Source organism: Pantherophis guttatus, chromosome 7, assembly GCF_059756535.1.
Source record: "Pantherophis guttatus breed Tessera chromosome 7, ASM5975653v1, whole genome shotgun sequence".
NCBI classification, from domain to species: domain Eukaryota; kingdom Metazoa; phylum Chordata; class Lepidosauria; order Squamata; family Colubridae; genus Pantherophis; species Pantherophis guttatus.
This window is the reverse complement of record NC_142069.1, coordinates 24,433,317-24,460,908: the sequence shown is the minus strand read 5'-3', so window position 1 is coordinate 24,460,908 and position 27,592 is coordinate 24,433,317. Positions and strand designations below refer to the sequence as shown.

Below are 27,592 nucleotides of genomic sequence, written 5' to 3'. Positions count from 1 at the left end.
GCATGTTCCACTTCTCCCAGAACTTTCCAGAGAGTTAGCAAAAAAAAAAAACCCCACCCGTTACCATGACGACGTTAATTTCCGTTTTTTTATGCTCCATGGCAAATGGAAGCTAAAACAGTATAGAGTAGACAGAAATTAGCAAAAGCATTTTTTTATTTCAGGCATTTTTTTTTCTGACTTTATGGCTGGTGATACAATGGACGCAGCTACATTTTAAGAATTATTTTTTAAAAAGGAATTCTGCAACTTTTCCCAGCTTGCCATGCTCTCCGCGTCATAAACCCGCGCGCCGTAAGTGCATGGGTGCCCCTGGATGACGTCAATATTGCGTTGTATGTTGGAAACCGCCTTCGTGTGTTGCATGATGGGAATTGTAGTATCTTCGTGTAAGGACGGGTTTACTACTGTCCTGATGCAGATCGGCGGGGTGATGGGAGTTTTAGGCTATATAGGAAACGCATCAGGTGGGCTGATCCCAAAAATGCTTGAAGAAGCATCTGAAGGAATGAAAAAACTAAAGTGTTGGGCTATGAACTGATTATTTTTATAACAATACTTTACATCTTACATCCTGAATAGCCCTTTGAAGTAGTTTCCAAATAATGTAAGTACCTGTAAATAAAAGGGCAATAAATATTGTTTAAATATTTGTCAAACTTCTAGATTCTATCCTGCAGGACATTTGGTGATAATAGTCCTGCAGGAAAAAGGATTAGAAGAGAACAGGTGAATTGGGGTAGTTGTTGCCTTCATGCTAACAAACACTTTTGATCTTTGTTGCATAGCAAGCATATTAAAGAAATTTGAACACTAGTTTCAGTTTCCAAGTAGCTAACTGGAAAACAATGTTATTTGAACTGTGCTTATTTGAAAGGAAGATGAAACTGTGTCTAAGTTAAAAACTGCTTAAAGAAGAAGGATAGAATAGGGAAAAATTGTGCTACAAGATTCCGAAATTAATTGAACTTTCAATCATTCAAAGATTGAGTGAATCAAAAATTGTTTTATAAGTAGATTAATTTGAAACAAATTAGTCTTCTTAGGTAAATCAGTATGTTAAATTTTAGGATCTGGGGCTTCCAAAATTTCTAGCTACTTAACAGAAAAGCTTTGTATGACTGCATTTTTTCTTACTTTATGAATCTTGAGGGTATATACATAATGGTTATCTTTTGAGAACCGAATGCAATAAAATTTAATTTTAATATATGCTGATTAGTGTACATTTAAAGTTACAATAAAGTTTTTATTCTATTCTGTTCTTTTGTTTGTAGGAAAAAAAGAAGCTATAGAACAATACAGACCCATTACTTGCTCTGTTATTTGAAGAATTGTCTCCTGTGCATCCTCCAACCCAGCCTATTACCCCACTGATAGCAAACACTCTGCTTCTAGATATGGAAAAGAAAAATATGTCAATTGCATCAGGCCACATTGTTCCTAGATTACAAATTGAAGATGACAACCATATTTGAGGCAAGAAAGTTTTTTTAAAATAAAAACCTGGTTTGGAATTATGGAAGAGGATAAGTTATCCAAGGAATACATCTACTGTTGTAGGAAGTTAGCATCCACCCCTCTCCTAGAAGAATGAAATATTTTAGGAAATATTAAAAAGGCAGAATATTATATTTCCCTGGAGGAGAAAAGGAGAGACAAAGCAGCTCCCTGCCTCCCCCTTCCGTTCCAAGGTGATAGGAGTAAGACATGGCCCTCAGGACATGATAGGATTAGCCCTCTACTCACCTAGCAACAGAACTCACCACATGGCACCTGGGGAGATTACATCATCCAGCAAGATTCAACCAAGTTTGGGACTCAAGGCACTACAAAGTTACCACTGCATGGCCCCATGGGAGTCTAACAACCAGTCAGAATACAGAAAGAGGAAGCTCCAAGGCGGGACCCAAGAGAGGGTATAAATCTCTCCCTCCCTCTTTCTCCTCCCTCCCACCCTCTCTCCCTCCCTCCCCCCCATGTGCTTTTTTTTTGCCCAGGACCTCAAAACCACATGGTCCTGTCCACCATTAAACCATTTTTTCAAGCAGTCTCCATGTTTCCAGTGTCTTTCTCCCCACTTGGAATCCAGATGGACATTTCTTCCAACACTGTGTTAATATCGTTCTATCTCTTTTTCTCTGAACACAAAGCATTCTTTTCCCATCAATTTTACTTAAATATCATACTTAATGTCATACTCACTGATTTATTTTGGTGGGAAATAAAGAACCTGTCTCTTGAATTTCACTGAAAAAAAATTCCACTTGTCCATACCTCTAAAATGAGTATTGTAACTACCAGTATATATTATAGAAAATCTTGTTTGTATCATATAGACATTAATAAGATTTAGTCAGATGTTGAAGATTTCAAAATTAAATATAAATTTAATTTAATTTAACAAAAGTTTGACATCAGGACTCAAATAAGGACAAAATAACAGACCATTTTAACTTCCCAGGACATTCCAAAATAGCTTTGAGGAACAAAGAAATTTTACCAGCACAATCAAACTAGAGATTGCTGAGTTGCTGAATGCATCAGCAGATTAAGGCTATCTCAGATGATCTTAAAAAACACAAAAGTTACAATTGTTAATTGATAGGGTACTTGATGTAACCTGCATTTGATAGGATGCTTGATATAACCTGCATTTGAATAACCCCTTTCCTTCTTTTCTGTCCCCATCTCCTGATTTAAAAAGTGTGTGTGTGTGTGTGTGTTTGTGTGTATTGGTTTAGCCATTCAGTGCATCTGATGAAGTGAGCTATTAAAAGCTTACACCTTTTAATAAAATTTCTCAGCCTGAAAAGGTGCCACCAGATACTCTCTGAGTTCAGGTGACCTGTATAAATAATTCCAATGGTTCATCTAAGAATATTTTAGAGCTCCTAGGCTTCAGAACATACTCATGGTTCAATATGTTGTGTACGAGATTTTCCTATCTATTATTTTTTGCAGTGCCAACTATTAGAATGTCTTGGTACTTTACTTACTAGTTCCAGTGTAGACAGGTAAATTTCTGTTATGAAATACCATTAGTTTTTCATCAAAGTTATTTTCTTAGTTTAAAACAAATAGGAAGAATTTGATTGAGAATATAACTGCATTTTTGTAAATTATGCATCCTAGACCTGTCCCATGCCCATTAGGTGGAGCCATAAAGCTTACATAGATTCTCCTACGCATTAAACATTGTCAATGGAAGAAGCTACACAAAGTAGGAGAAGTAAAGTGAATTAAAGATTACTGGAGACGACATGCCCTCTCTCTTAGCCCATAAAGGTATTTAGAATCCCAAAATCTGTTGAAAGGGCAGGATAGCTGGAAGATGTAGCAGTCTTTTTCTCAACAGAAGGAAATGGGGGATGAAAGATAATACTGAACACTTCATGCATGTACTGTTTGGTTCACCCATAATTTATACTGATAGTGTGGTGTGAATAATATATTGCCGGTTGGTGTTTGCAGTCAAGTGCATGTGGAATGATCAGTATTTCAGCCAGACAGACCTACAATTTTCCAAAATTCTCCATTCCATTCTTTCTGTGTCCTGATTTTACATACCTTCTTACCAGTCAGCATTCCATGCCCATTATAATGCTCTATTTTATTGGCTGTTTTAATTATTTATTAGTTGTGATAATAGCAGCAATTATTGTTATTATTATTGCTTGTGAAGATCTTACCTTTAAAGTTTTTAGAAGATTTTCCACAAGTGATGCCTCTTTCTGAGACTTTATTATTTGAGGATGATCACACACGGATTGACCTTGTAAGAGGAGAGCCCTGTCAGTCTGTGGGGACAAACAATCAGGAGTCTGATGTCAAGTTTTATGACCAACAAATGTTATTAAAAGGTGTACATTTACAAAAGCTTATGCCATTTAGTACAATATAATGCTACCAGTCTCATTTTTTTTCCACATTGGCTGAGTTTACATATTGGCTGAGTTTACATATTATGCTATGCTATAGAGTTGGCTTGGCATGATTTGCTGTACAGACCAATTATTTGTGTTCATACATTGTGCTAAGCCAGGGGTCAGCAACCTGCGGCTCCAGAGCTGCATGCGGCTCTTTGGGCCCTCTGCTGTGGCTCCCTGTGAGGTGATCCCACCACTGGCTGGTCCACCCCTTGCCCTCCCCTCCCAGTCACTCCTCGCCTGGCCTGAGAAGGTAAGGGCGAAGGTGGGGGATGGAAAAGCGGCCAGGGCAGAGACAGAGAGATACAGAGAGAGGGGGGGAGAGAGAGACATAGAAATATACAGAGAGAGGGAGGGAGGGGAGAGAGAAATATGTCAAAAGGATTTTGTGGTTCCTGGTGTTTTTTAACAACCGATTCTCTGCCCTAATGACCGGCTGGGTAGGTGTGGCTGGGGGGGAGGTCATGTGATTGGTGGAAGTGAGTGACATCGAGTTGGCCACGCCCACCCAGGTTTTGTGGCTCCCGATGTTTTCTTTTCTGTGGGAAATGGGCCCAAATGGCTCTTTGAGTATTTAAGGTTGCAGACCCCTGTGCTAAGCCATGTGCCATGAGTTAAATTCCACAATGGATGTTTTTATATAATATATTAAGCCAAATTCTAGGAGACCTCCTTATGGTTGGATTTTTAGATCACACTAAGCCAAAATGTGATGCATGTGGGAGCCTAACTTTTGCAGCATGGAATCTCTGATTTATTATGGTTTATTTTGCAATGCCAATACAGCCAATTGTGATTAGCAGAAAGGTAAACATTACAGTGCCCATGGATACCAATGTACTCCAAGATATCTCACTAGTCCATATTAGGTTCATTCTCTGATATTTTGAACGCTTTCAATTTAAGAAGTAGAAATAAATAGCTTAACTAGATGTAGAAAAGCAATGGCCTCCAATGTCATATTTATTTGCAGAAGGGCCCATTTTGTGGGGGATCATTTTGCCTGCTCATAAATGGATATTATTGGCTAGGCCTAGCATGGTTACTATTTTGAGAATAGATAGTCTCCCATGAATGTCATATTGTGAGCCCTCAACTTGTTACCCAATCATGGTGGCTCTGGCTTGCCCTTATTATAGCACCATGTGTGAAGGTAGCTTATGTTAAAGAATAACGTCAATAGTTTTGGAAAATAAGTTTGCTTAAGTGCACAATATAGAATTCAAAGGCTCATACGTCTCAATTATATTGTTTCTTGCTCTTACACCAATCTGGGGCTTTTTTTAGCTACGGAGGTTCAAGATGGCAAATATTATTGTTCTGCAAGCATATTTTGGGCATAATTTTATCCAATTTGTACTTCATGTCAAAGTAATAGATTTAAAGCATGTAGTTTTACATAGGATTTTGCACACCTTTCATTTTGCTTTCTTTTTATGGATTAAATTTGGATTCTGCTGATTCCAACTAACGCTTGGCTGTATGAAGCTGTTTAGAGAACACCATGGATAATTCTACCATATTTGGGCAGCAAAAATCCAGATGTCCACTAGAGGGCAGCACAGAGTTTTCAGTGTCTCTTTTTGCTCTCCAGCCATCATCTGGATTTCTTTGGCTGAGATATGGTAGGCTGACTACTTAAATCCTGAATCATTTGTATTTGTAGACAAATGGGAGAAAAATGGGAAAGGGCAAGAATAGTAGAGGAAAAAGAATAGGTAAAGTAATGGACAAACAACCATTTTATGATTTTTTTTCCTGTTCACATTTTATGTATTGGCCATTAATCTTTGTTTGGTTTGATTTCTGTTCCAAGGAGAATAATTTAGTGGATTAATTTGTGGAGGGAAATTACACTTAAAACTCTGTGCCTCTTCTGGCATTGAGAGTTATTTGCCTGGCTATATGACATTATTTAAATCATACTTGGAACAGCCTGTTCTAACTAGCTGTATCTTTTTAATTTAGTGATATAAATTCTGGAAGTAAATTATATTAGAATTATATGTCTCTTCTTCCATTAAGGGCTATTTATGCAGTTAATGCATAATTCTAATTCCATCCTCAGTGAAGAACGATTGGAATACATTGGGATAAGTACTTTGCAACCAAGATGATTAGATATGATTGTGTAGACGTAAGTGTAACAAGCCTTACTGGAAACCAGATGATTAATAGTCGTTGTAAGGTTGGAACCATTTATAGCATTAGATTTACTATGTTTTACCATTTGACCTGAAAAGTATGCTAAGAAGCATGACATCTGTAAATCTGTTGACACAGTATTTTGGTTTTCTAGAATAGAGTTCAGCTAAGCACCTGACTTCACAGGAGGCTTGTTGCCAATGAAAAAATATTTTGTAAACCACCAAGAGCCCTAAGATTGTGATGATTTAAAAATCTAATCTAATAAATAAAATAAAATTAAAATCTAATAAATAAAAAATTTCTTCATTTCCATACTGCTGTATATAGAATTGAATTGATAAATCCGCCTAGAGTTAGCCTATGGTAAGATAGGCAGTCAATAAATTTTATAAAATTAATAAGTACTAAATTTATGTTGGTTTATCTGATTAAGGATAAAATCTTACATATAATATGTTTACCTGTGAGCAAACCTTGCTGGGCACAAGAAAACGTATTTTTGAAAAGTCATACTCAGAGCTGCATGGTTTTGTTGGCTAAGAAGTAAAAATGTTACAATGAGGTACAATATGTTTATTCCTATGTATGAATTTCAGTTTTCTGTCTATCGGCTATGAAAACATCTTAATTATTTTAAAACTATAGTCATACTGAGATCTGAAAATAACATCCATTGCTATTTATTTTTTTCAGTCCAGATATTTGGACACATAAAAATAAATGCAGGTTTATTTTTTTTAAGTAAAAACTCCACTTATTCTCACATCCATATATTCCTTGCAAATTCAAAACCCAGCTGGCAAAATCAAGTTTGAGCTCCAGAAGAAAGGAAATGGGAGAACCACACAGAATGTTTTATCTCTGTGATAGTTCCCAGTGATTATGGGTCCCATACAATCTTGCATTTTCAAACAGCTTGTCCAGTCCATCAAAGTTTGGCCATTCTGGCACTTCCCTCATATATGCTGGTACTTTCTCACTGGAATGTAATTGCAAGTTCATATGTGAACTCTTGTTTTGGGAGTCATATTTTGAAACTCTTCATTCTGCCTGGTGTAAGGGGTGAAATCTTCCTGAGTAAATTCTTCTTTTTGGCTTGCTTTGTGTAACATATTTTTCACACGTCTATTCAAATATATATGTGCCACAGAGCTTATGCATTATCACTAAATCATAGAATTATATATTGCCATTAAATGCTAATGACTGGTATAGATATACTGAGGCAAGTCAGTTTGATGTACTGATTAAGACATCAAAAAGAGGGAGAATTATGAATTCTAGTCCCATCTTGTCTACAAAGGCAGCCAAATGACATTGGGCCAATTATTCACTCTCAGCCCCAGGAAGCAGCCCAAGGGCAAACCTCCTCTGAAATGTGGTTTTAAAAAAGTCACAATGACATCAGTGTCATTAACACCCCACCCCTTTATGTATTGCACAGAAAAAGGAGCAGTCATGGCTACTACCTTGACTTTTATATCCCCCTGCAGATGCCCCTAGTATATTAAGGTAATAAATCTAAATCGAAAGTCTATGTGACTAATAATAAAGCATCTTCTGAGATAGAGATTTCTTTAACATATATTCCACTGTAATGAACAAAATCATGACTATGTCAGAGGTCTTCAAACTTGGCAGCTTTAAGACTTGTGGACTTCAACTCCCAGAATTCTCCAGCCATGCTGGCTGGAGAATTCTGGGAGTTGAAGTCCACAAGTCTTAAAGCTGCCAAGTTTGAAGACCTCTGCTCTATGTACATAACCATAAAACAGGGTGTCTAATAATACAGGTAGTCCTTGACTTACAACAGTTCACTTAGTGACCGTTCAAAATTACAGCGGCATTGAAAAAAAAGTGACTTATGATCATTTTTCACACTTACAACCTTTGCAGCATCCCCATGGGCACGTGATCAAAATTCAGACACTTGGCAACTGATTCATATGTATGACGGTTGCTGTGTCCTGGGATCTTGTGATCACCTTTTGCAACCTTCTGACGAGCAAAGTCAATGGGGAAGCCAGATTCACTTAACAACTATGTTACTAACTTAACAATTGCAGTGATTCGCTTAACAACTATGGCAAGAAAAGTCATAAAATGGGGCAAAACTCACTTAACAAATGTCTCACTTAGCAACAGAAATTTTGGGCTCAACTATAGTCGTAAGTTGAGGACTATCTGTATTGGTAATATAATTGAGTATTAATACAAATTAGTTGATGGCCTATTTTTTGCCCTGGCAATAATGGGGATACAAGCACTTTGTTGTCCCATGTTGTTAGGTACAATATTTTATTTATTTATTTGTTTCAATTTCTATACCGCCCTTCTCCAAATAGGACTCAGGGCGGTGAACAGCCAAAGTAAAAAACAGGACATACAAAATTTAAAAACAGTTTAAAATAATTAGATATTTTGGCCGTAAATTAAAACAACCCAATTTAAAATCAATTTAAAATTTAACTCAAGCCAGCCCAGCTAGTTGAAATAAATAGGTTTTCAGGGCCTGACGAAAAATCCGGAGGTCTGTTATTGTACGTATCTCTGGGGGGAGGTTGTTCCAGAGGGTGGGCGCCGCCACAGAGAAGGCTCTCTCCCTGGGGGTCACCAGCCGACATTGTCTGGCGGACGGCACCCTGAGGAGGCCCACTCTGTGCGAGTGTACTGGCTGATGGGAGGCTATTGGTAGCAGAAGGCGGTCTCGTAGGTACCCCGGCCCTAAGCCATGGAGCGCTTTAAAGGTGGTCACCAGCACCTTGAAGCGCACCCGGAAGACCACCGGGAGCCAGTGCAGCTTGTGCAGGAGAGGTGTCACATGGGAGCGCCTCGTCGCCCCCATAATCCCCCGCGCGGCCGCGTTCTGGACCAGCTGGAACCTCCGGGTGCACCCCAGGGGGAGCCCCATGTAGAGAGCGTTGCAGTAGTCCAGGCAGGAAGTGACAAGTGCCTGAGTGACTGTGCGTAGGGAGTCCCGATCTAGAAAGGGGCGCAACTGGCGTATCAGGCGAACCTGATAAAAAGCCCCCCTGGCCACGGCCGTCAAATGATCTTCTAAAGACAGCCGTGCATCCAGGAGGACGCCCAAGTTACGAGCCCTCTCCGTGGGGGCGAGTGATTCGCCCCCAATAGCCAGCGATGGCGTCAGCTGGCTATATCGGGACGCCGGAAGCCACAGCCACTCGGTCTTGGAGGGGTTGAGTCGGAGCCTGTTTCTCCCCATCCAGGCCCGCACGGCCTCCAGGCACTGGGACATTACTTCAAGGGCATCGTTGGGGTGGCCTGGGGTGGAGATGTTCAGCTGGGTGTCATCAGCGTACTGATGGAACTCCACCCCGAAGCCACGGATGATCTCACCCAGCGGCAATATTTATTGTTAAATAACAATATTTAACAAAGGCTTGCCCATTTTCGGACCATTGATGGTATCCCAACCCTTATACAATGTTTTGCATATCCGCTCATGTGGCAGTACATTGGGCCATCCAAATTGTAGAGTTTAGTAATAGGAACACCTTATTATTTTATTTTAAAAGGTATGACAGTGTAGGACAATTTCATAAATATAAATTTGAGTACATAATTGTGCAATTTTACAATTCTATTCACTCTTCATTGGTGATCATAGTTGGTTAATCATTCTTATTTTTGACTTTAACTTTCCAAATAAACCTAAGCAGTGATGATTACTACACAGTTGTTTCATTTCAAAACCTGCACTCTTTCATACCTGTGTAAGTCTACAGGGGATGCTGATTTAATGACTGCAGTAGGCACCAGCAACTTGGTCATTAAGCAAAGTGATCACTAAATGAAATAACAACTGTCGAATGAAGGCAAATATACATGTCCCAAGGTAATGTTGCAGGATCCAATCTGAGTTAATAATCGGGACCAGAGGTTTATTCTTCCAAGCATTCAGGCTTGTACTGGAGCCCATCCTCAGGGAACTTCTCTCTCTGTCTCCAGAATCTGTGCACTGGGCTGTTCTAGTTGGATTTATATGTTGCCTGATTGTGTGTGGCTTTTAGTTGCTAACAGCTGGCCATCAACACCCCAATTAACAACTAAAAAGCCACACAACCCGCTACCATATAAATACAACCCACAGAGAGAGGTTCCCTGAGGGTGGTTCAGTGGCTAAGACGCTGAGCTTGTCTATCAGAAAGGTCGGCAGCTCACCGATTCGAATCCCTAGTATAGGGCTCCATGAGCAGGGGGTTGAACTAGATGACCTCCAAGGCCCCTTCCAATTCTGTTACTGTTATTGTTATTATTATAATGCCAGCACCTTAGATAAACCTCTGGTCCTGGTGACCCACTCAGATTGGATCCTGCAATCACAACTATGCTTATGATTGTACTTCAATTTTCTCATTTGAAAGATCATTCACAAGAAAGATACATATCGGAATGGAGAAGATGGATTGATTATATTCAAAACAAATATCGAACTAAAAAGTATCAAATAGCTTATGAATGAATAGAAAAGTTAAGAGTATGTATATTTAGTTAAGTAAAAGGCGAATTAAAGTGTCGAGGGGGGGATAGGAATCTGTAGTTGGTTAGCTTAGCTTAGCATGATTGTTAATTGTTTTACCCTGTATTTTGTTCTGGGAAGTGGCGGGGTGGGGTGGGGGGGAAGGAAGGAAGATGGGGGAAGGGGAAATATTTGAATTTTCTTTTTTTTTGTAAAACTTTTCAATAAAAAAAAATTTTTTTTCCTCTTGCTTTACCTGTGAAGGTTTAAGTGCAAGGATTGGTCACTAAGTTACCTTTTTCATTTTCATTGTAACTGAACGGTTGCTTCAGGAGGCATTTTCCACCAGCAAATGGAATCTGAAGTGGTTTGTCTGATCATCTCATTCTCCTGTGATTGCCCAACTGTGCTGTTCACAGCATGCTATAAACTAATTAAATACATTTTAACCTTCTCCTGTTTGTTCATCAATCATTTGCATGTGACACTTTGTATTATTGCTCAGCAGATACTATGGTACTAAACTATTCTGTAATGCAATACAGTATTTTGATTTGGGAGTGGTGTGTTAGATGATGTATGATTCCGAATTTCCTTGCCTTTTTCAACAGTTCCTTTTTACAGAATCTGATCACTGTCTAGTTCACCTCATGGTTGAACTTTCAAAGTAGTTTACAAGTAGTTTACAAGTCAATCATTTTATGCTTTGTTTAAAATTCCAGCTGTAAATGTCAAGACTGGCTGACCCCTATTCCACTGCATCCTATTCCCACCCCACTTTTAGGAAGATAACAGACTTTTCCCTCTATCCAGTCGTCTGAGACATCATCTTATCCCTCCAGGATGTCTCAAAAGTAACCAAAAGAGGCTTGGCCCACCCAACAGCAAGTGGCTTCAGTCCCCCCTGAGGGGCAATCCATCCAGATGCGGGAGATGTGAAGTTCCTCCCTACCGCCGCCAATATAATGCCCGGGTGCGGCCTCTTATCTCCGACCATGAGCTACATCAGCGCAATCCTTTCTTTTTCGAGCTGTTGGAAGAAATCTCCTTCTGGGTTCTGCTCCAAGTGGGGAAAAAGACACTGGAAACATGGAGACTGCTTGGAAAGATGGTTTAATGGTGGACAGGATCACATGGCTTGAGTTCCTGAACAGAAAAAGGGCAGATACAGTGAATCCTTGGGTTTTTATGCTCTTTCTCGCTTTGAACTTCCTGGGGCCTCGAAAGAGTATCCTGATTGGTTGTCAAACTCCCAAGGGGTGGGGGTTTTAGCTAGCCTTGTTGGCTGATGTAATCTTCCCAGGTGCCATGTGGTGAGTTTCGTCCTAGATGGGCCCTATTGTGTTGCAAATGATGGTCCATTGACAAAGATTGAGTTTCTGCCTCTGGCCCATTAACAAAAGGTTGGGGGCAGGAAGGTGGGAACTGCTTTAAAACATGCTTCTCCATTTCTCATCTAGGGAAACATAATATTCTGCCTTTTTAATATTTCCCAAAATATTCCATTCTTCTAGGAAAGGGGTGGGCGCTAACCTCCTACAGAGCAAAGCATTTCGATCCCACACACGCGCGAGAGTTGAAAAAAGGCGAGGAATAAAGGCGAAGGATTGTCAGATGGATGCCGCAGAAACCCAGAGGCTCATCTGAGCAACAAGAGCCGTGGTGGCGCAGCGGTTAGAATGCAGGACTGAGCGGCTCAAGGTTGACTCAGCCCTTCCCATCCTTCCGAGGTCGCTAAAACGAGGACCCAGATTGCTGCTGGTGGTGGCGGCGGCAATATATGCTGACTCCGTAAAGGCCCTGTGAAGCGGTGTATAAGTCTAAGTGCTATTGCTATGTGTGCGTTGGGGGGGGGGAAGGGAAGGGGGGGGAAGGGAAGGGGGGGCGGAGCTCTAGCACAGCCACCCGCGGTGCCCAAGACCCCAAGATTGCCTTCTGCGAGGCCGACCAGCCGGAGGAGGCGGGGCGTGAGGAAGTGACTTCAGCCGGCGGCGCTTGGAAGCGCGGAGAGAGGAAAACTCCGACGCGCGGCTCACCGACGTTCCTGCCTGAAGGCGCTTTGTAGCTGTTGCGCTGGTCATGGCAGCGGCGGCGACTACTGCGGCTGCTACTTGTACCTTCAGGGTCCTTCTCAGAGCGGCAGGGAAAGACAATGCGGGCAGGACGGCTGCTGCTGTCCCTTTTCCTGACCTCTCCGCCGGGTTTTCTCCTCTTGGCGGCGGCTTAAAAGCGAAGCCTTACTGCACGCTGTCTCCGCAGCAGCAGCAACAGCAGCCCTCCGCTCCGCCTCCGGATATGAAAAGCTACCTGTGGAAAAGCTACAACGAGGCCAAAAGAGTCACCAAAGGTGAGAGAGAATATCAGGGGCTGGGGCCGGTGCGGCGGGGAATGGGGAAAGAAGGTTGTCCCGCAAGGCGAGCGCGCGCGCCCGCCCGCCTACCTTCTTGGCGCGGTGCCTGTTGCACGTTTTTGCAGCTTTTTGTGCCTTTTCAAAAAAAACAAGAACAACCCCGAAGCTTCCGGCTTCCCTCGCTGCCCCTCGAAGATCGCAGAAAGGGAGGCTTTGTCTTCCTTCTCGTCTCACTTCCCTCTTTGGTTGCTCTTCGTTTTGGGCGGGCTCCAAAATGACTTTTTTTAAAAAAATAAAATAAAATAAAAATAAATCTTAACTCAACGGTGCGAGGTGATGCGCTTCGGCTTCGATGTCAAGGAAAGCGATCTCCTTGGCCAAGGTCACCGGAGAGCAGGTTTGTGTGTCGCCCTGCCATGGCTTGAGCTTAGAAGCTGAGAGTTGAGCAGGTGATAAACCAGGCAATGGTAGTGGTATTGGATTTGTAAGTAGTCGGCGAGGATGCCTACACACACACACGCACGCACGCGCGCACGCGCGCGCGCACGCAGAGCCCTCTATCAGTAAGAAAATTGGGGTGTTTTTATGACGTTGGGATGTCCTGATAGAAGAATGGTGTGCTCTTGATGTCTGGATAAGGTATAAGGAAATGAACTTGGGAGACCCATAGTAAGTCCTTAGTGCAGGGGTCAGCAACCTGCGGCTTTGGAGCCATATGTGGCTCTTTCACCCCTCCGTTGCGGCTCCCTGTCACTCAAAATATGCATCACAACCACCAATGTGCGATACCTGCCAGCACGTGATTTATTGAGCTTTTCAGCCCCTGTAGACCAACCATGGATAAATCCAAGAAAAGAAAAGTTTCAGAAGAAAACAGAATGTTTAATTCAACTACATATGCTAGTTTTGTGGCCGCTCAAAAAATAGTCAGGCACGGGTAGGGTTTTCTGGCTCCCGGTGTTTTCTTTTCTGTGGGAAACGGGTCCAAATGGCTCTTTGAGTGTTTAAGGTTGCAGACCCCTGCCTTAGTGGATCCCCTCTGCCTGTGGGTACTACTTCAAGAACTCTGAGAGTAAGGTAGGTTAAGCATCCTATTTGCTTAATTCTAGGCTGCAGCATAAATTACTGCTCTAGTAGTTGTTTTAATGTTTACTTTTAAATAAAATGGGAATATCCAATCAGAACCTTCCCAACTCCAGTAGTTCTAATTTTGCTTCTGCCTCATAGGCAAGTTTAGTTTAGTTTTACTTTATTGTCATTGCACCTCGTGCAACGAAATTAAATGCCCCCTTCAGTGTACATCATACGTAAGAAAACTATACAAATAAAACAAAAACATGCATCCTTCACATTCTATACAATTGAATCGAAAACCCCATGTACTGCATTAATATTACACTATGCAGTAGAATTCAATATAGTAAGCAAGGATTACTAGGAACCTTAGGTAGGAGGATTGCAAGCAAATGCACAAGAGAATCAAACAAAGCTCTCCCGCCAGGAAGAGAATAATTAAATCGGGAATTCTGAATAAGAAGTACTGGGAATAAAAAAATAATAAAAAAGGAGGTAATCCCTAGGGAATACTTTTTTTAAGAAGAGACGGTACAGTTTCTATAGGGGCCCTTTCTCTTTTTAAAATGTAAAGAAAATGTTATTGCCATTGCAGAATTCCATCTATGCTTAGTTTGCTGCAGTTGATAGTACGAGTCTGAACTCCATTCAAAGTGCTACTATAAAGTGTGCGGTTGGGACATGCCAGGAATGACTCTCCCAGGCATATTCTGCCCATCTCATATAGATTTTCAAAGGAGTGACTTTTGTGAATCGTTACCCACACAAGAAATCAATGGGATATGGTTGGTAATGGCCCTTACATTCTGGCACGCTTTCCCCCTGAGGACAAAGAAGCTGAAGCCTCCTGTAAGTCTTTCTAAACAGGAATTATATGGCTCTGTATAACTCCACCATGTATAACTCAAGGGGTTAAAATAGCAGTTTTTTTGAAGAAATAAAATGAGTGATTTCGTCTATTTTATAAAGCATTATAAAATACCTTCAGCCTTTCAGACATGGACTTGGTTGCAGTGAATCACTACAGTGAATGCAGTGCACTGTGACTGTGACCTTGCTGGGAATATAGCCCTAGTATATCTCTTTCCTGACAGCTTCTTCTCCGATGACCAACATGTTAGTTGGAGGTATCATGAAGCAGCTTTCTGGTCTTTGGAGATGGACCTGTCAAATCTATCCTATTTAGAAGTGGAAGAAGATTAAGAGAGGATTCAAATGACTTGAGGATTGAGATGCAAGTTACTACATTATACAACAGATGTTCTTGGACTTGCTAGCTGGTGTGGGTGATAATTGCACTTTAATAACAACCAGAAGATCATATTTACTCCACTCCTTAAAATTCCAGCTGCAGCTAACCTCTATTGGTGAATTTTAACAGAACTGTGGAACTTACCAGCGATTCTTTCAAAGCATTAACAATCATTTTATCTACAACAGTGGAAAAAAAAATCTGAAAAGTCCATTCCTGATATGGTATCTTTTTCTTTTCCCCCTTTTAAGAGAGCTATGCTTCTTGGATATTGTTTTTTTTTTAAAAAAAATAAACCATGAAACATAGTAAAGGCATTGTTGAAGGTGATAGGCCATTTGAAAATTGAGGATACATAAGAGATACTAATCTTCCAAACATGATTGTGGATCAGTTTGCTTTTGGGATTCCTTTGAAACATTTATGTCTTCAGCAGCAAAAATATAAATAAAATGATAGTGCTGATCAGTGTGACATGGAGAAGGTTGGTACATGGAACCAGTTTTGGTCTAGACCAGTGTTTCTCAACCTTGGAAGCTTGAAGATGGGTGGACTTCAACTCCCAGAATCCCCCAGCCAGCTGGCTGGGGGATTCTGGGAGTTGAAGTCCACCCATCTTCAAGCTTCCAAGGTTGAGAAACACTGGTCTAGTGGTTAAGGCACCAAGCTAGAAAGCAAGAGACCATGAATTCAAGTCCTACCTTACCCATGAAAGCTAGCTGGGTGAATTTGGGCCGGTCAACCTCTCAGCCCAGCCCACCTCACAGGGTTGCTGTTGTGAGGAAAATAAAAAAGCGTGTTGGATATTTCACAGCCCTGAATTATTTGTAAAAATTAAAAGTGGGATATGGAATGAATGAATGAATGAATGAATGAATGAATCAGGATGGCATGAAGATATTTTGATTCAAACCTGGGAAATTACTTTGCTGCAATGAGCATGCTAGAAGACGAGACATGGGCTTTCTATCACAATGAGTTACCTGGGCAGCAAAGCCCAGAAAAGATTCAAACTGGAGAATGAACATTTAGTATAGGCCTCTATTGGTTAGAGTTTTAATTGGACTTGGAAACTTATAGTCAACTACCTGCAGGGGCCTCAGCACAGCTGCCATCTAAAAGTCAGTCCTTTGCAGAGCGCATTGCTATAGTCCCATGATGGCGAACTTATGGCGCGCGTGCCACACGTGGTACATGGAGCCCTCTCTGCGGGCACGCAAGCCATCGCCCAGCTCAGCTCCACCACACATGCATGTGCGCCTCCCGCCAGCCAGCTGATTTTTGGCTCTGTCGTGAGGGTGGGGCACATGGAGACGTGTGCGCATGCATGGGGGTCTCGTGCGTATGTGTGGGGGTGGGGGGAGCGTGGGGTGGAGCGGTGCGCCCCCCATGCCAAAATGGGCCATGGGGGGGTGTGGCACGCCCCCTCCACGGCCCGTCTTTGGTCTCAAGAGGCTTCAGGGAGGCCTGCCAGGCCCAAAACTGGCCGCAGGGGTCACCCACACATGCACAGAGGGGGGGTCACGCACATGTGCGGGGGTGGGGGAAGCATAGGGGGGTCACGTGTCATTCGCGGGGAGCTTGGGGGGGTCACGCGCATGCACGGGATGTGGCGTGTGTGGGGGGGCATTGTATTATGCGTATGGCACGTGCACACATGACCCTCCCACACTCCCCCTGCTTTTGGCAGCTGACGGCAAAAAGGTTAGCCATCACTGCTATAGTCCAATCATAATTGCATGGATCATTGTTGTGAGGGCCTCATACCATGTTTCCCCGAAAACAAGACCCAACTGGAAAACAAGCCCAGCATGATTTTTAGGATGCTCGTAATGTAAACCCTACCCCGAAATAAGCCCCAGTTAAGATCGTCAGCCAGATGGATGCATTTAGTACCATATTTCCCCAGAAAATAAGCCCTAATGCATCTTTGAGAGCAAAAATTAATATAAGACCCAGTCTTATTTTCAGGGAAATACAGTAATTAGATAAATTTCTGGGGACTAGCGATATGTTCCTGGCTGATTTTACTCCAAGATAAGCCTGGAGTTCACATATTGTACAAAACCATAATGTTGTCTTTCTGTTCTGTCGTAGTGTATGATGAGCTGCTGCAACCATGGCATGTGAACTAGTGTGTAGTGTGAACCAGACAATTTGATTTATTCATAAATCATGACTAAACAAACCATGGTTTTGCATAATGTGTGAATTCCAATAAAATGAACTACAAACCAGACTCATGTAACCTTCCTCAATAGATAATAAGAGTAGAAGTAGCTAATTCAACAAAGAAGTGCTAAAACAAGTCATAGTTTAGTGTGGTGTATGAATATAATATACTTGTTTTTCATAAAGAGAAGCTGCCTCACACTATTGAAAGCTGGGCCAAAGAGTTTTTTCATTCTAAATCAATTTATAATACCTTATTTTCAATTATTTATTTTAATTTTAAATGTACTCTTAAAGCAAGGTTATATAATACGTACATGAGTTAAGATGTTTACTATTTTTTCACAATGCTTTTCAAATGAGATGCTGCCAGGGCCGGATTTTCCTATAGGCTAACTAGGCTTCAGCCTAGGGCCTCAAGATCAAGAGGGGCCTACATTCAAATTGTTAGCAAAATTAAAATTACACTTTCACTATAGGTGAAAGGGCCTCATAAGTGGAATAGCCTAGGGCCTCTTTTCATCTAAATCCGGCCCTGGATGCTGCATAAGTTAGCTTAAATTTTCTCTCTAGATTTTGTGCTGCAGAAAGTATATTTCATCTATGCTTTCATACTTTTCTTTAAATAGGGCAGATGCATCATGCTGCTATGCTAAATTTGCCTATTTCAAAGAACTATTTGTCAGGTGCCATATGCATTTTATTAAAAAGCCAAATTATGTTATGTAGCGTCAGGATTTGAAGAGTGTTCCAGAATACATTCATTTACCTTATTAGGTAAGGCTTTTCATGCAGCAATTTTATCTTACTAAGATAGTTGCAGGTTTTGTAAACAGAAGACAGAACGCTGAGTGCTGGTATATTTTAAATGAGAAAGTGAGCTATACAAATCATGGAGTAGTTTGGTTTGCTTTAACATTTTTGTGCTACAACAAATGCTTTGGGCAATTTGTAAGGAATTATAAAAATTAAAATGCAAACCAAGATGTAATATTAAATTCAGCAGTAAAAAACAAGAATCAAATAGTTCAAACATTAAAATATTGAGGTCGAAATAATGAGAACTGAAAAGTTGGGCAATGAACAAAAGGTTCTTTATGTGATGTCAAGATAACCACAAAGATGACAAAAGTTAAACAGAAGAGAACTGACTGCCTAAATTGTAGAGGCAAGTCTACCACAATTTCTTTGTTGTTATTGCAATTGTTGGCAAAAGTAAGTTTTTAATATAGCATCCTGATCCTAGCTTTGCTGAACACTTTAGCCATGTATTTTGCTACAAGAATTATAGATTTGTTTTTTTGTAACCATAAAACCAATGTTATTTAATGTTATAAAATAGGCAAGCTGTTACATACTTATGTACAATCTTTATATCTCAGTCTAATTTATCTTTTCAATCTACTCTAACTTATAAATATATAATGTAAGAAAGATGAGGTGATTATTTTAAATTTAGGTTAATATAGGAAAGAACTATTATATAATGTAAGGATGTCAAATAAAAGCTGTAGAAACTTTTAAATTGCTCAGTAAAAATTAAAGAATACCCCACATTGGTAAAATCGGTGGGAATTTTTCCTGATTTCATTTGTCCAAGATCTGCTTCTTGGTTCTTCTTTCTACATATCTTCTGTTGATATTCTGTTTTGACATTTTTAAAGGCAGTTTTGGATTGGACCAAGATGGAAATTTCTTCAGTTTTTTAATCTCTCTGTTGTACATAAATATCTAACAATGTGTTCAGCTAGTGTTAAAATTGACTTTATCATACAACAAAATAGCATGTTATTTTGTCATATGGCATTTATATGTGCATAGGTCTGAATCTTTTAAGTGTGTGAAGTCAACACTGCATTAACAAATTACGTGTAATACTCAAGTGCTTCAGTGTTGTCTCAGTTATGATCCCTATAACAAATGATTTATGAACTTCAAATTTAACAACTGAGCATCATTACATTTAACATAATAATTCATTTTTTATATTTGCACTTCTTCCAATGAGCTCAAGATAGCCTAAATGGCCTTCCAGTTTCATCTGCAAAGGAACTTTATGACCAAGTTCATGCCTGAATGAGGATTTTTATTTTAACTATTTTTTGAAATGTGACTTCTGGTGACTTATCACAATAGTTTCATTGACAATACTATGGAAGTAGTTTGCCATTGCATTCTTCTAGGACCATGATGGCGAACCTATGGCACACGTGCCACAGGTGGCACGCGGAGCCATATTAGTGGGCACGCCAGCTCAGCTCTGGGGCGCATGTGCGCGCCGGCCAGCTGTTTTTCAGGCCTTCTGGGCCCACCAGAAGTAGTGAAACAGGCTGTTTCTTGCCTCTGGAGGGCCTGGGGTGGGGTGGGGAAGGCCTGTTTTTCTTTCTTACCTGGCTCCAGATCCTCTCTATGCATCTGGGAAGGGTGAAAACAGCCTTTCCCACTTCCTTGGAGGCCCTACGGAGGCTGAAAGGGCCCATTTCCCGACTCCTGGTGGGACAGGAAGTGACTTTTTTCCTGTCCCCAGCCTCCAGAGACTCCTAGAGAGGCTCCTAGAGACTCCTAGAGAGGTTCTGGAGGCTGGGGACAGCAAAAAATATCAGTTGAGTTGAGTTGAGTTGAGTTGAGTTGAGTTGAGTTGAGAAATGGGCCCTTTAGGCCTCCGTAGGGCCTCCAAGGGAGTGGGAAAGGCTGTTTTCGCCCTTCCCAGATGCATAGAGAGGATCTGGAACCAGGTAAGAAAGAAAAACGAGCCTACCAGGCCATCATGTGCCAGGAGCAGGGGTGGGTGGGGTTGCATGCAGATGCGTGTGGGCACGTGCGCACGCCACCCTCCCCCGCCCCCCCTCTCCTGGCACGTGATGGCAAAAAGGTTAGCCATCACTGTTCTAGGATGTCTTTTTTTAACTTCTTGGTCTAGCACACATGGGTGTCAAAGTGGTGGTGTCACGTTGCCGTCATGTGACGTTTCGCAATGTTTTTTCCCTTCACGGAGCTGGAGTGGGCATGACCTGAGTATGCTGCATCTGGCCTGTGGGCTGCTAGTTTGACATCCCTGGTCTAGCATAAAGCTCTTACTGTACATCTGGTGGTCTCCCATTCAACTGCTCCCCAGGCCAAACTCTGCTTAACTCCTTAGCTAAGATAAAATCACCTAGGTCATACCACATGCTGAGATGTCCAATGCAAAAGTATAGGCATGGACATTTAAAATACAAAAGGGCAAACCATTTCAATAAATATTGAACAGGCAAAGGATATCCAGAAAAGGAGCCTCTTGTGTTTCAAAGACATGTTCTAAATTCCAGTTAACTCTACCAGCATAAGGAAGTAATCTGTTCATGAAAATGGACTGGGGGAAAGTTCCCAAGAATCAAATCACGGGACATTTATCTCAAGGGGAACAAATGAAAAGTGCAGCCAGCCACATGTTGGGTCAGTGATGATCTGGGACAAACCTGTTCCTCTCGTGCTGGCCACTGAGTTCCATTGAACAAAGAGGGGGGGATTGAAACAGCCATCTCCACAATGAAATCTCATAGATGATGGTGTGGGATGTTACTATTTAACTGTACTCTCAGCTTGTCCCTTTGGTTCAGCATGTCAATTTAGACCTCACTTCTGGCTTCCAGAACAGTGTTGTTCATGACAGCTAGCATTTCCCAGTAAATTATTACCATATCATTTTCCCTGCCTTAGGACCAGGATTGAGCAAAACATGAAACCCAGCAGGACAGATCTCTGCAAGGGGTGATATCTCTTCATCCAGCACATTTAGTGATAGACTCCATGTACTTTCGTCTGCAGTTGTGGATTAATCTGTTTATTACAGATGGATTTGGTGTTCAGTAACTTCATCCTGAGTTACTGAGTTAATTTCCCCATCTGGCTTCTTCCATTAAATTGCCCATGTAAATGGCAAGAAGCAAGTTTATTGCTTAGCTTGCAACGGTGCTGCTTTTTGTTTCTCTATTATATTTATATTCTGATCTTCCTTTGGGAAAATCTGAGTGGTCATTATCTGAATGAGCTACTAAACAGATCAGAATCAGCCTCATGTTAGCTAAAGAATAGCATTAAGTACCTTTTATGTAGATGCATCCCATTTATGATATATATTATGAATACCTATTCTTGAACAAGTGTTTGTATGTGTCTTTTTCTTCCATAGACTTAGTCCCGTCAATCATGAGTAATTTGTTGAATCCGGATGCTATCTTTTCCAACAATGAAATGAGTCTCTCAGATATAGAAATCTACGGCTTTGATTATGACTACACTTTGGTCTTCTATTCCAAGCATTTGCATACGTTGATTTTTAATGCTGCCCGGGACCTTTTGATCAATGAACATCGGGTAAGATATAACAGGATGGGGTGGTGCCATAATATACTTGAAATTCAGATACTTAAGCTAGTTGTATACCAAGAAATAAATTCTGGATAAAAAGCATATGGAAGAGCTGTGTTGTATTGACATAAATTATATTGCAGAACTTTCATAGATTTTTCAAGTGATTCTAGAATGTAAATTGGCCAGAAGTTGACTCCATTGCTTACGGCATGCAGTATTTCAGAATGAATTTAGCTCATCCAGAATTAAAAATTTAATAATTTCTTAGAAGAATCTGTAATCATGATCCTTAAAATTGATCGGTTTATAGGATATCCTTCCCCAAACTAGGTGCTCTCCAGATCTGCAAACCATAACTGCAGAATTCACAGGAGTGACCATGCTGCAAAGTGAATTCTGGGAATTGATATCTGCACATCTGGAGGGAACATAGGCTAAGGTTTCCTTAGAATCTGAATTGGCCTAAATTCATCAGTTTTGGGGAAATTGTTTGTCAAAATCTTGAAGACAGGCATTATTATTGCTATGTTATCTTTCAGGAGTGGGGAATTTCACTCCTAACTCTAATGTGCAGGTAGTCCTCAACTTATGACTGGTCATTTACTGGTCAATTACAATAAACCACCAAAGGTGGTCACGTGTTAACCTGCTTTACAATTAGAAAATTCTATATAGGCAGTCCTCAACTTATGACCACAGTTGCACCCAATTCTACAGCCTTTTTTTTGTGCCATTGTTAAACAAATCACTGTAGTTGTTAAGGGAATCATGTGATTTTTAAAGAAAATCCAGCTTCCTCATTGACTTTGCTTGTTGGAAGTTGGCTGAAAAAGTTGCAAATGGTGATCATACAACCCTGTGATGCCCCAACCGTTGTTAATACATACTGATTTCCAAAGACCTGAATTTTGACCCCGTGATCCTGGGAATGCTATGATGAAAACCCATCATAAGTCACTTTCATTGAACAATCGCCAAATGAATGGTTATAAGTCAAGGACTATATGGGGAGACGAAAATATTCAATTAACAGATTAATGCAGTAATGTGCAATATGCAACTATGCTATCCTCAAAAAATTCCCTTTGAAAGTAAATAGAATCTTAGTTGCTGCTTTTGCTGCCTAGAATGCTGTCCCAACCAAAGGACTTCATTGCATTAGTAAACAGAAGTATTAACCCTCTGTATACTATGAAGGTGCGAATATTTGTTATCTATGTGAACTGAGTTCCCAATATACTTTGTTAAGCATACAGTACCCAGGGCTGCATTTCTGTCCAAAGGTCAGTGGCTATATATTCATATCTATAAATATCTTTGTAATAGTAAATAAGAAATTGGATCTTAACACACAACTGGTTGCAATCTCTGGTTTAGTGCATGCCTGGAATAGAACTATTTCTACAGGGCTAGTCGTTGGATGGAACCAAAATAATGGCCAAGAATGAATTACTTGTGTTTTGTCCTGTGAAATAAAGCTAGATCAAGTGCAATTTAATGAACGTTCCCCAGCTTTCTAAGTTCTGAGTAGAGAGAGTAAGTGTGAAAATTTTTTTCACAGAGCCTCCTCTTCTGTAGAGGCATAATGGATGTGAATGGAAGGAAAGAGTAAGCAATGAATATTTGAATTTAGAACTGGCCTTCCCGTGGATGCATGAGATTACACATTTGTAATGCAGTTGAAATTAAAATAACAGGTAAAAATTATACCGTAGTCTAAGAGGATTTTTTTTTTTGCTCTTTTATTACTCTTCTGAGGATTCGTATGATAGCATGATGTCTTACAAACAAATAGTTCCTAATTTTAAAAATTGTAATGTAAAAAATTGTAATGAAATTTTTCGAACAGTGTTACAGATATACGGGAAGGAGAGAAATGGGAAGGAAATATTAACCAATGTTTTTCGTAATTAGCCCTTTTAATTGCAATTTCTAGCACTGTTGTAATGCCTTGGATAAATAGAGCCAGAACTATTTTTTCTACATTTGAATTGTGTTCTTTCTCTTCCCCCTTCTTAAGTTCCATCCATGGTGTGGCTACAGATTATGATGTAGCTTTCCTGATAAAAATTGGAAACAAAAGAGGTGTTTTGTAGAAGTAGAAGAAAGGGAACTGGATCTCGCTAGATCTATTGAGATATGGCTTATATTATGTGCTAAAATTACTATTATTTTTATGATTTTGCCAGTATCCTGCAGAAATCCGAAAGTATGACTATGACCCGAATTTTGCAATAAGAGGGCTTCATTATGATGTGCATCGGGTAAGTATGGATTGTTTATTTGGAACTACAATGGTTATTACCTGTTTTCATTTCTAAATAGTCTGAAATAGTTGCTAAGTGCAATTTAGCATGTTTACTTTTCAAATTTGAAATAATATTTATAGAAATTGTATTAGAAATTAGATCTTATGTATTAAACTCAAGGTTCCTTACAACCTAATTGATCAATTATGTGCCATCAAATTGTTTTTGATCCCTAGCAACCACATAATAGCTCTCCTCCATGATGATCTGACCCTCTCCTGTTCTTTCAAGTCTCTCAATGGCACTCATTACCACCATTGGTCCATCCACTTTGCTGCTGGTCATCCTCTTCTCTTTTCTTTCACCTTTCCCAGCGTTAGAGCCTTTTCTAGAGAACTGATCTTAGTATAATGTGTCCAAAGTTGGATAATTTGAGCTTAGTCACTTTTGCTTTGAGTGAGAACTCTGGGCTGATTCACTCAATTATAGCACTTTCCATGGTATTCTCACTCTTCTCCAATATCAAATTTACCTCACAGCATATATAAAATATTACCAGTTAGACAATTATTAGGAAAGACTCAAGGTCTGCATAAGATTTTCTCAGATTACAAACCATCCAGCCTCTTCTGGCTCCAGAGGGAATGACAATTCAGCAGATTGCTTGGTTACCTTGCCTCAAGTGTTACTGCAGATACATCACACAATTTTGCATCCTGTTCAGGTTCAGGAAGTGGAAAGGTGCCAGAGTACTTAATCCACTGTCCCTAGTTGAAATGCTTCTTTGTTTTTGAGGCTTCACAGAAAAAGGAAATTGGCTTTATAATGGCAGAAGAACGTTTTGGCTATCTGTCAATCTCAGTTGCTTACTCCAGTAGAGAGATTCGTATCAATCTTTATTAGGGTCACATAATGTAAGGGATGTGAAAAGGATATAGCCAATAAAAAAATTTAAAAGAAAGCATAGGAACAAAATATAAAAAGATATGAGGAGGGACATAAAAAGTTAACCTTTGAACTAAGATAAAGTATAATTTAAAAAATCCTTATTTTCCTCCTTTTGTCTGTCACATTTGTATATGCCGATAATTCTATAGCCCCCTCCATTGTCTTCCTATATCTAATCAAATTATAAAATATGTAATTTTAGATATGTAATGGGGTTTTTTTCAGGAGGGGGGGAAAGGCTGCTCATAACCAAACTGTATCTTTCACAATCAAAACAGAAGTGAAATTGACAGTTCTCTTTCTCAATGCTCCAAAATCTGCTTGCCAAACATAAATCATTGGAGCACGTTTAATATTTCATTTTAAATCTCTGTAAATTACCACAGGGTTATGATTACAAGGATCAAATGGCATTTCCTTTTGTCAACTGAACTCAAGAACAGCACCCTTGGGTTCTAAATGAAGATGAATAACCATGGAAATGGGAATTGATGAATATGTCCATGGGTCATTTAGCTGCCTCTGCTGCTAACATTTTCTATAAAATTAGCAAAGACATTTATCAATGAATATTAGCCCTGGTGGGTTGCTGTTATGGAACTCTTTTAAGATTTCTGGTCATAAAATTTAATTGGAGACTGATTAACTGAAGTATATCTTTATAATACGTAGTAGTAAAGGCAAAAAAAGTTTCTCTGAAATTTAATCAAAACTGTTTAGGATCATTTATAAGTTTAGCCTGTATTTTTTCTTGCTTTAAAGGCATTATTAATGAAGATTGATGCTTTTCACTACATTCAACTGGGAACTGTGTACAGGTGAGTCAGGAAGCATTTTTTTTCCTCTGGGCACCTGTAATTCACTATAACAGCAATATATGAGTAGAATGAACTCCTGCCTTGTTTAAATATCATCAAATATTCATCATCAACCTGTATTCTCTATGCAGTACTTTGACTTTCACTTTGTTCTATCTTCTGTATTAATGGAAAAACCCAGAATGCCATCTGTAAGTCATTCTTTAACCATTCTTCCCATTACATCCAAGAAATACAGATTATAGTACTTTAAAAAGACAGGACTTGAAAGTCAAATTTAAATATATGTTTAGGTGTTTGCCAGTAAAAAAGAGAGAGAAACAGATGGCTGGGCTTTCTCTTAAAAATCACCAGAATTATTAAACTGATTCTCTGCTGCAGTAAAGATCTGAGTGAGATAATGTTTTTTGGCCGAACTAAGTCAAATCTTTTCTTTAGCTGGAGTGGATTAGCTGACTAATGTTCTTGCTCCCAGCTGTTAAACCCTACTGGCAGGCTGCTAAAAATATTCCACTGTTTGCAATCAGTGTTGCTAACAAGACTGATTCTAAATATTTTTCAGCATGAATCACCATTCTGTTTGTGCGCAACAGAAATTCAGATATAAGCATAATGTTAATTCTGCAGTCTTATTGATTATTTAGTCTGTTCAATTTCTGCAAATGTTTAAAAACTCAGTTGCATCTCTCTTAAGCAATTGTTTTCTATTAGGTTGCATTCCTGCATTTAAAAAATTGGGATATAACCTAACTATTGCATTTACTAAACAAAAATTAGTGTTCAGCATGCCATAATGCTAGAGATTTTTTAATATATAATAAAGATCTGCAGTGTTTTAAGATAAAAGGCTTTAGCCTAGAGAATATTTGACCCAAACTGGTGGGCAAAAATGTTTTTGGACTTTGCTTCCTAATTAGTATGGTCTTCAGAGATTTAGAGGAAATTTAGAGATTTAGGACCTACAAGATGGAAGATGCTAACTGAAAAAGTTATCCTAGCATTTAAAACTTAATATCTTGAACTCTGTTACTTGGAAATAAACCCATTGAATTCACAAGGGCTTAGTTCTATTTACATATATTTTGCAGTGCATTGCCTTCAGTCTTTGAGCAGTTAAATCATCCAGGATACCTTACTGGGGAGAAGATTAATTCTCCTTTGCCACTTTGTAATGACTTTCTGAAAACCCATGAATTAAACAGGCGTGGGGGTACTTTGCAGGCTGAATGTCATCCACAATACTCTTTGTTGAAATTGAAACCCTTAATTTAACAAATTGCCATGTCCTCAAACACTGGTGGCTAATTTTTGTCATGCACTAAAAACTGTTAAATGCATTAAGTCTTTGGATAGGCTTAAACACACCTAAAATAATAATTGGGAGGGAGGGAGCAAAATGATGAGAAATTCTCCCAAATGTGGAAACCTTTATTTCCACAACTTCATCATGTTGTTGTCCTGCTCTTTCTCCTCCAAGTGTCAACAAGTTGTCACTGTTATAACCTTAATTACATTTTACATTTCTCTGATGCTTCATTGTAATCTAACAGCTGGGAATAGCACTCCTACCTTCTAGTATTATGCTACTACTGAGGATAATAAGAGTCAATTATTTTATTTAATATATTTTAAATAAAAGCATCTCAACGTGGATTGCACAATATTAACTATTCAACAAAAGCGATACATTTAAAATATTAACAATTTAAAAGAGGGGGAAAGCAAAACAGATGCAGAATAAGGAACTGTTCGTCTTGTATTTACTTAGGAAGGCCTAAGTAAAGAGAGAAGAAACCATAGGTTTCCCACACATTTC

The 27,592-nt window shown here is 39.8% G+C and overlaps 1 protein-coding gene and 1 long non-coding RNA gene across 2 annotated transcripts in view; both read left to right on the top strand.

The window, feature by feature from the left end:
* The first annotated feature begins 381 nt into the window (after nt 1–381).
* Nucleotides 382–2,053, top strand: LOC117655391 (uncharacterized). Its single transcript, XR_004588653.3, has 2 exons — nt 382–607; nt 1,278–2,053. It is a non-coding gene; the product is annotated as an uncharacterized LOC117655391 (long non-coding RNA).
* Nucleotides 2,054–12,296: 10,243 nt separating this feature from the next.
* The window catches only part of NT5DC3 (5'-nucleotidase domain containing 3), a 32,413-nt gene continuing 17,117 nt past the window's right edge, over nt 12,297–27,592 (top strand). The window contains exons 1-4 of the mRNA XM_034403405.3: nt 12,297–12,907; nt 21,580–21,764; nt 23,951–24,025; nt 25,721–25,776. Coding sequence (XP_034259296.2) covers nt 12,640–12,907; nt 21,580–21,764; nt 23,951–24,025; nt 25,721–25,776 — 584 coding nt within the window. The 5' untranslated portion in view covers nt 12,297–12,639. The remainder of the gene's footprint in view (nt 12,908–21,579; nt 21,765–23,950; nt 24,026–25,720; nt 25,777–27,592) is intronic.